The sequence below is a fragment of the Rhamphochromis sp. 'chilingali' genome (assembly GCF_963969265.1).
Source record: "Rhamphochromis sp. 'chilingali' genome assembly, chromosome: 10".
NCBI classification, from domain to species: domain Eukaryota; kingdom Metazoa; phylum Chordata; class Actinopteri; order Cichliformes; family Cichlidae; genus Rhamphochromis; species Rhamphochromis sp. 'chilingali'.
The window spans coordinates 6,514,300-6,523,670 of NC_137937.1; the positions used below are offsets into that span (position 1 = coordinate 6,514,300).

Sequence of the window (9,371 nt, forward strand, 5' to 3'; positions counted from 1 at the left end):
TACTTCATGTGGAGCATTCAGCCTACGTGCCAAGTTTAAGAGCCCACCTAACAAGTAAACATTCAGAGCAGTTCCCCGTGTACAGACGCTTCAAAGTGCTTCAGTAATTCTCCTCGGGCTTGACATCACGACGCCGACTGCTGGACCCCGACGTGCGTCCCGCTGTGAACGTGTGTTTTGGTGTGTGTCACCCACAGCTGAGTGACTCGCCCTAAACTCTGACGTCGGGTCTGTAATAAGGCCTGATTGTTTCCGTTTTGGATCACATGCTTATCGTTAAATCTCCTGGCTCCACCACCCAGCGCTCATCTCTTGCTGCTCTGTCCTCAAATCTTCTCAGGAAAAGCGCAGTTTTCCCAGGCACTGCATGATCATCATGAGCAACAGAAACAAAAAATCTCTTCCAAATGTTTAAGCACCTTTGAAACATTTGGGTCTGCTGTTGCGAAACTTCAGAGAGCCCATTGTAATGACAAAGTAATGAAAAACAGATGACTGCAGTAGTCCCAGCCAAGGATGACTTAGCAAATTCAGCTCGTTGAAAGTATTCACATGTCATTCTTCATTAAAGTAATGGCCCTCACTTTTCAAAGTTTCCAAAGAAATATATTAAAAGCTTCTTTGTTTTTGTTTTTTGGCATTTTTGCCTTTATTGGACAGTGAAGTGAAAGGAAAGTTGCGCAAAAAAGGGCTGTAGTTTGGACTGGAGCACGAGCCGATGCTCTTACCTGCTCACCCACTGAGCTAAGGTGGTGTAAAGTACCTGTTTGAAAGGTTTAATGTGACTGATACATGAGGTTGTTATCTTTCTGGGAATCTCTCACTTTAGACGGTGGGCCACATACAGCCCACTTTAATCCTAAATTGGTCAGATTAGTAAAACTCCCCTTTCTGTCACTGTAAAGACATTTAACTATACATTAAATCCCTATGATATCATAATACTGTACAAAAAAGGAACGCTGCAGTAATAGAGGCAGAACCCCAACAATCAGACAGCTCCTTGAAAACAAGCACTTGGCGACAGTGGAAAGGAAAAACTCCCTTTTAACAGGAAGAAACCACTGGCAGAACCAGGCTCACGGAGGGGCGGCCCCGAAAACAACTGAACTTGAGTAAATGTGTGAAAAAAAACCAACCAAACAAACAAAGGAAAGGTTCTGTCAAGTAGAAAAGCCATGAGAGCCTTCTTTATCAGGAGAAGAGGCTGTGAAAATACAGTCAGAAATTCCAAAATGTGTGCCCTTGTTCACATTTTCAAAGCTGCCGGTGGGCTAGATTGGAGTCTTTTTTGAAGGATTTGTGTCCTGAGGGCTTATGTTTGACCCCCTGCTCTATAAATTGTATTTGGCCCCTTAAACATGTCTTTTAAGCACATGTGCATGCAAGCTGTATGTGCCTCTTTTCTCTTGCCATCTTTGCCTGCCTTTGGACACGAGTCTTCCCGAGAACTTCCTTTATTTTCCCTTTGCCTCACTCCCATTGTTTTGATCTGTATTTTAGCTTCTTTGGAAGAGATTTCATCTTTACTATCAACACTGCTCTTGCTTGTGAATGACATGCTTGATTCATTATATAAGCCGTGCTCCTTCCAAAATCATAAACAGGCTCACCTACTTATACTTCTCATTACTGTTTGCAGCCCTTTCTTTTGCCATCCTGAAGATTGCAACACTGACTCTGCCTCCCTCTTGCTTGCCTGTAAACATGGTGTGTTACAGGCACTGTATTCTCTTAAGGCAAACTTGCGATAATGGGCCATAAATAATGGCTAGACTTAACACTGCTGTGAAATGCAAGAGTCTTGACAAACTCTCTATTTGTTATATGTAAAGGATCCTCAGGTAGCTGGTGACATGATGCCAGCTGAAAATTGCAACTGCAGAAACCATGGAAAAAACAGACCTTTCTTCTACAGTGGGGCAAAAAAGTATTTAGTCAGCCACCGATTGTGCAAGTTCCCCCACCTAAAATGATGACAGAGGTCAGTAATTTGCACCAGAGGTACACTTCAACTGTGAGAGACAGAATGTGAAAAAAAAAAAATCCATGAATCCACATGGTAGGATTTGTAAAGAATTTATTCGTAAATCAGGGTGGAAAATAAGTATTTGGTCAATAACAAAAATACAACTCAATACTTTGTAACATAACCTTTGTTGGCAATAACAGAGGTCAAACGTTTACTATAGGTCTTTACCAGGTTTGCACACACAGTAGCTGGTATTTTGGCCCATTCCTCCATGCAGATCTTCTCGAGAGCAGTGATGTTTTGGGGCTGTCGCCGAGCAACACGGACTTTCAACTCCCGCCACAGATTTTCTATGGGGTTGAGGTCTGGAGACTGGCTAGGCCACTCCAGGACTTTCAAATGCTTCTTACGGAGCCACTCCTTTGTTGCCCGGGCGGTGTGTTTTGGATCATTGTCATGTTGGAAGACCCAGCCTCGTTTCATCTTCAAAGTTCTCACTGATGGAAGGAGGTTTTGGCTCAAAATCTCACGATACATGGCCCCATTCATTCTGTCCTTAACACGGATCAGTCGTCCTGTCCCCTTGGCAGAAAAACAGCCCCATAGCATGATGTTTCCACCCCCATGCTTCACAGTAGGTATGGTGTTCTTGGGATGCAACTCAGTATTCTTCTTCCTCCAAACACGACGAGTTGAGTTTATACCAAAAAGTTCTACTTTGGTTTCATCTGACCACATGACATTCTCCCAATCCTCTGCTGTATCATCCATGTGCTCTCTGGCAAACTTCAGACGGGCCTGGACATGCACTGGCTTCAGCAGCGGAACACGTCTGGCACTGCGGGATTTGATTCCCTGCCGTTGTAGTGTGTTACTGATGGTGACCTTTGTTACTTTGGTCCCAGCTCTCTGCAGGTCATTCACCAGGTCCCCCCGTGTGGTTCTGGGATCTTTGCTCACCGTTCTCATGATCATTTTGACCCCACGGGATGAGATCTTGCGTGAAGCCCCAGATCGAGGGAGATTATCAGTGGTCTTGTATGTCTTCCATTTTCTGATGATTGCTCCCACAGTTGATTTTTTCACACCAAGCTGCTTGCCTATTGTAGATTCACTCTTCCCAGTCTGGTGCAGGTCTACAATACTTTTCCTGGTGTCCTTCGAAAGCTCTTTGGTCTTGGCCATGGCGGAGTTTGGAGTCTGACTGTTTGAGGCTGTGGACAGGTGTCTTTTATACAGATGATGAGTTCAAACAGGTGCCATTCATACAGGTAACGAGTGGGGGACAGAAAAGCTTCTTACAGAAGACGTTACAGGTCTGTGAGAGCCAAAGATTTTCCTTGTTTGAGGTGACCAAATACTTATTCTCTACCCTGATTTACGAATAAATTCTTTACAAATCCTACCATGTGAATTCATGGATTTTTTTTTCACATTCTGTCTCTCACAGTTGAAGTGTACCTCTGGTGCAAATTACTGACCTCTGTCATCATTTTAGGTGGGGGAACTTGCACAATCGGTGGCTGACTAAATACTTTTTTGCCCCACTGTAGGCACCAAGGAACCGTGTTAGCAGAGCATATAACTGATTACTGAAAGGCTCAAAATGTGCTATACAAATGACTAACCGCAGCAGCACGGTGGAAACATGAGCCTGAGGCAAAAAAACCCGGTCTGTGTCCTGCTTTCATTCACTACAGCAGTCGGGCAGATTTCCAACACAACTTTACAATCACTCATAAACAGGTCCTGAATGTAACAGGAAAAATAAAATATATAGGTGTCTAACTAAGCCTACTTAAAATATATACCTTTTCCTCACAAAATAGCTGATCTGTCTAAAGATTTTCAGTCTAAATGCATTTAGAGTTCAAAAAACAAAGCTTGCACTTGAATTTGCTCTGCCTGGACTGGTTTACTTGTTTCAGTTTAGTTTTTAATTAAGTTTTCTGTTTTGGATGTGGGGGATCTGAAATGTGTCCAGATCTCCTCGCCGTGATTGTTATCCGCTGTACAATAACAATATACTGGCCACATTAAAAAGCCCGAGCTTAAAGTATTAAACTGATGAACTGTAAAATGAGATTCACTGTACTGGGTTGTATAAACAGGTCTTTGTTTCGGATTCACTCCTCCAAAGTAACAAAGTCACTCTGAGTTTATGAGAATATGTGGGGGTGGGGTGCATTTTCAGTTGCATGAAACATGTCTCGCTTCAGCATAACTACAATGGCTCATTGTTTTTTTCCCCAAGGTAAAGGTGATCTGATTTCCTGTCCATAGCTCAGTTTATAAGTTCTGAAACAAGCCAGCAGGGGGCAGGCTCCTCTTGTTGCATAAAGACTTGTAGTTGCATGGCACAGTGTCTGTAAACAGTCTTTGGCTCCATTGCTCTGTAACCAGAGCAAATGCTTTCTTGATGACTTTACTGACCCAGCTCATTTTGTATGTGATTGAGTCATAAAGAAGGATGAATCAGGGTACACCGGCTGGAGCAGTCAGCATCCGGTGGTGCTTAGTTTCACAATCAGCTCCAGTCTCTGATAGTCCCTGAAAGCTCTGGCGACAAAGGTGAAAATGCTGGGGGTCTTCACTTACAGCCTACGATACAGTGGTTACATACATAAAGTATCAGTTGTGATTGTATTGTATTATTGATTGCGACATGTGTAGTAATAAATGAGCGAATAGTGAGATTACACGTTAACATCAGCCAAAAGATAACATCCTTCATTGAATCTGAGGAAAAAAAAATGCAACAGGCTTGTCACTGTGGACGTGAATTCAGCACCGATGCGCGATACGTCCCAAAGAGGTGGTCCCAGTGCGTGAAGAGAGGGGCGTAATTTATGATTTGCAAACTGTGGTGTGCGTGGTGGTGGGGGGCTCCTCCCAGACAGGGCAGCAGTCTGTGCAGAGCCCAGGGCAGGTCGTAGCCGCAGTGGTCCTCCACGGCAAGCCAGGTGTTGATGAGGTGGAAGAGGGCCTCGCTGAGAGGGTGACATCCCACCATCCAGGCGCTGCTCAGAGACAGCAACAGTAGAGACAACAGCTCGGCCGAGCTGCAGTCCTGAGCTGCCAGAGCGAAGGGAGTGTGGTGCTGGTGGTGCATCTGGTGGATGTTGCGGTACAGCCAGGAAACTCTAAGGATGAAAACCCACACACCGATTATGGTTACAGTGGTGCTGTAATGGAAAATTACTGGAAAGCAGTGGCGGAGCGGGGGGGTGGGGGGGTGGCATGCTGGGCTTAAGCCCGGGTTGTTTTGTCAGAAGCCCGGGGTCTTTTGGAGTGTAATTTTTTCATAGTTAGATGCCTGGCTGACAACTGTATAAAGCAAAAAAAATACGCACAATATTCAAAGCACATAGTGCACACATAGTGCACACTGTGCACTATGTGAATTTACGACTGTGCGTAAATCCCCCCTAATATTAGTATGATCCGAGCTCAGGCACTAAGCGGGGGAGCTGCTGCCTGCGAGTGCGCTGTTGGAGAAACAGAGCCAGGCAGACAGAGGAGAACTGAAGTTTGACCAGGTACCAAAGCAAATCATTCATCCTGTACAAATAATGTAAATATGACGGTGCATCACGAAAGATTGATGTTAAACTGATCACTTGACCCATATTACATTACTTGCTCTTCAAGTGAATCAACAAATGGCGAAATGAAAAGCCGAACAACAACAATGCTGTTTCTTTAGAGAGTCTTAGCTTACACGTGTGTTTATTTCATATTTTCAGTTGTTACCCTCCACGGCTAAATAAATCGGTTTCAGTAATGTACTGATATACAAGAATGGACATAAGGAGCTTCTTTCAAAGAAAAAACTCTGGTAGTATTTTATATATTATGCTTTGTATGTTGTTCAGTATATTTCTATGCAAAACAAGAGGAACTTCAATACACAGCAGTATATCCACAGTTGAAACCAGATATTTACATACACTTTATGGAAAATACAAGAACCTTTTTTTTACTGTACAACATCAATTTAGAGTAGACTTGTTTTGTTTTGGATAAATAAATATTGAAATATCTTTTGGATTAGTTAAATGTCAGAATAAAGAGAGACAGAGCTGTCTATTTTTTTATCACTTTCATCAAATTTAGGAGCACATATACACTAAGTTTATTGTTAATTAACAAGAAAACTCCAGACGATTCCATTCTGAGCTGAAGAAGCTTCTGATAGGTTAGTAGAGTCCATGTGAGTAAATTGGTGGCACAGCTGTGGATGCATATAAGGCAAAACACACAGCCTGTTTCTTTGAAATGGGAAAATTAAGAGATGTCAACCAAAACACCAGAAAAAGAACTGTGGACCTCCATAAGTGTGGCTCAAGTTTGAATACAATTTGGTGCCATTTACAATTAAGAAATACAGATAGTTTCTCTCTTTACTCTTAAAGTTAACAAATATGTTTGTTATATTTATCAATCTAAAAAAATAAACATTTAGTCTGATTTGAGGTTACAATTAAAAAAGTGTTTGTGTTTTGATCTGAAGAGTACATAAATATCTGGTTTCAACTGTATATTTGATCATTGTCAGCACAAAGAGGGAGAGAGAGGAACAGAGAGGGAGAGAGAGGAGAATGAGGACAGAACAGAGATGAACAAGAGCAGGTGAGACACACATGTTAGTCAAATGGTTGTTTACAAAAAGTATCACCGTATCATAGGTCCTCATGTATCTCGTACCTAGTGTTTCTTTTTAGGTTTGCTATTTTTCAAATTCTACATTTATTAAGTTCTGCAGGCTTGTTTGCACAACAAGGCTAAATAATTATATAAACTTTTCTCAATCTAAATATTGTACTTTGGTAGAATTAAAAAATAAGTGTAGTGCGGGTCTATGAAGATTTTTAGTGCTACTATCATCTAGTTCTGATTCTGGTTCTGTCTTAGTTAAGTGCTCAGTAGTCCTGATTTTGAACTGTTGTAGTCCTGTTTTAATTCCGGATCAGTTCTGGGTCTGGTTGAATTGGGGTTTAGTCCTCGTGTCTTGATGCAGCCCTGATTTTGTTCTGCCTTGCTGCTTAATTAAAAAACTAGTTTAAGGTGTCCTGCACATGTGATATATATTTTTCCCTATATGAAGTCATTTCTTTTTGAACAAAACTCAAAACAGAGCCAATTAATCTTTCAGTCATTTCTACCCCCCCCCCCCCCCCCAAAAAAAAAAAAAAAAAAAAATCCCACATGCATACTACCCTTTAGGGCTAAGCCCCTGGTGTTTCAAATGTCTGGCTCCGCCTCTGCTGGAAAGTTCTCAGAAGTCAGAATTATATAATATCTACAGACAAAAACAGAAAACGAGTGCTACTGGTACTTTAACTGGCACTGTTAGAGCCAGTGTTACAGCTATTAGACGCACAAGTGATTTATCAAGGGCAAAGATCAGAAACCCAACACTGATTTTATATTGGAATGATGTGAATAAAGATACTGTTACTGGGAAGCTGGAGTTCATGCTTGACACTTCTGGCGAAGTGGTTTACATTCTTTCTAACGCAAGAAAATCCTTTGTAGGACAAAAAAACCGAAATCAGTCCTTAAAATGTACATGCGTAACAAGTATCAGCAGCGGACTCTCTTGTTTTCTCTCTGGTCTGCTGTTTAAAAGGTCAGAAAATAGAGCAAGTGCAATCATATAAATATCTCAGGACCGTAATAAACGTAAAACTGAATTGTGATTAAAATTGCAAATCGGTCTGCAAAAAGGGTCACCAGCACCTTTACTGCCTCAGGAAACTTGCTCGTTTCCACATTGAACAATTTGAACTTTGTTTTATCGTTCTTTTATTGAGTCCGTTTTATCTTTTGTTTGGTGCCATGGTTCGGTCAGACCTCTGTTACAGAGGAAAACTCACTGAATCAGATAGTGAGATGGTCCAGTCGTCTGATAGGTGAGTCACAGCCATGTTTAGCCTCCCTGTACTCTAAACAGGTAAGGATGGCTTTATCAATTATTAAAAATGGTTCCCGTCCTCTATAGGGTGAATTTTCAGCTTCTTCCCTCGGGACGGAGCTGTTATGTTTTATTTGATTCTTGTCTAATAAAAAAAAAACATGTGTCTGTCAGGTTACAATAGGTGTGTGTGTTTTGTGAAGGGATGCCAAATGTTATCATTTCTGTGTAAAGCACATTTCAAAAATAATTAAAGCGTTAAGCAGCAGCAGACTGGTGCAGACAAACCCTCAGGACCTCACAAGCAGCCCACTGGACCGAATGTCTTCTTTTAAACCCGGGTTCATGTTGGGGGAGGAAGGAAGCCCAACAAATGCGCGTGCTGCTCACCTGTGCATGACGTAGTGCCACATGAAGAAGAGCATGTCAAAAAGCAGCAGGCATGCCACCACCTCCACGCAGAGCTGCCAGCAGCTGGGGGCCACATCAGGTAACTTGAGGTTTATTAGGGTGTTGAAGAGCGCAGTGACGGGCAGGACCACGGTCACGTATTTATACAAAACCCTGCAGAAACACTCTAACCATCGGCTCAGAGACGGCGGCGGACCCGAGCCCGCGGTCATCCTCCATGACCGAACCCGCTGACAGACGCTCCCCAGCGCATCCAGCGCGAGGAAAGGTACGCAGAGCAGCACGTGCGCCAGGAACGCAAAAGACGCGGGCAGGAACGGTGAGCGGAGCACGTCCTCCTGTCCGCTCTTCACATACTCCCACAGCCCCAGGAGGACAGGCGCCTGTGCCTCTCCATACTCAGTGCAGGGTACGACCATCACGACCTTCTAACCATAGTCTCGTCCTCTACATCCTCTCATGCGTGCGGCCGTTTTGACCAGATGCTCTAAAAGGATCTGTATCCTCCTTTAAATGTTTTTCTTCCCGGAGAAGTAACTTAGAGCTGCTCCACAGGGAGAGACACGATGCTGTGGGTGGAGCTTCGTTTCTTGTGAAAAGGTGAAGTAAATCCTCAGATTTCAGTGCTGGGATTAAAGGGGAATTCTGAGACAGGACTGTCACTTTTTCTTTTTTTCCCAGCCATCCACTCCTCCGATGACGCCCGCTGCAGTGGCTGCTGGTGGCTTCACTGTGCGCACATGGCTCTCAGGGTCTATAAATGTGCACCGACAGGAATAAAAACGATTTATTTTCTTGTTTTTCCTTTTTTTCATACCTTCTCAAGAGCGTGTTCTCGTTACGCATATTTAGACTTGAGGTGCTTTATGTAACGGTGGAATGTGATTTTGATTTAACATATGTGTTATTCTGGGCTTGTTCAAAATCACTACCCTTTCAGCTTGTTCGTGGCCAAAAGTGGCCACCAACAGATTAGGTCTGTAATTTTTATTATTTTTATGTTTTGTTTTGTTTTTTGCCATTTTTTCTGCATAAAGCTTTTAAGTAACTTCATTTCTTTTTTCAATTCAA

The 9,371-nt window shown here is 42.8% G+C and overlaps 1 protein-coding gene across 1 annotated transcript; it reads right to left on the reverse strand.

The window, feature by feature from the left end:
* Positions 1–2,671: 2,671 nt before the first annotated feature.
* Positions 2,672–8,869, reverse strand: ch25hl3 (cholesterol 25-hydroxylase like 3). The gene is made up of 2 exons (XM_080894414.1): positions 8,280–8,869; positions 2,672–5,115 (listed from the first exon to the last, which is right to left on the reverse strand). Exons 1-2 carry the CDS (start codon positions 8,717–8,719, stop codon positions 4,740–4,742), a joined length of 816 nt encoding a protein of 271 aa, XP_080750540.1. The 5' UTR covers positions 8,720–8,869; the 3' UTR covers positions 2,672–4,739.
* Positions 8,870–9,371: the final 502 nt, after the last annotated feature.

Bases quoted from the DNA above. Each gene is read 5' to 3' on its own strand.
- ch25hl3 (XM_080894414.1), bottom strand. From the start codon at position 8,719: ATGGTCGTACCCTGCACTGAGTATGGAGAGGCACAGGCGCCTGTCCTC. The intron at 5,116-8,279 runs GTGAGCAGCACG...TTTCATCCTTAG, and splicing joins TGGCACTACGTCATGCACAG to AGTTTCCTGGCTGTACCGCA.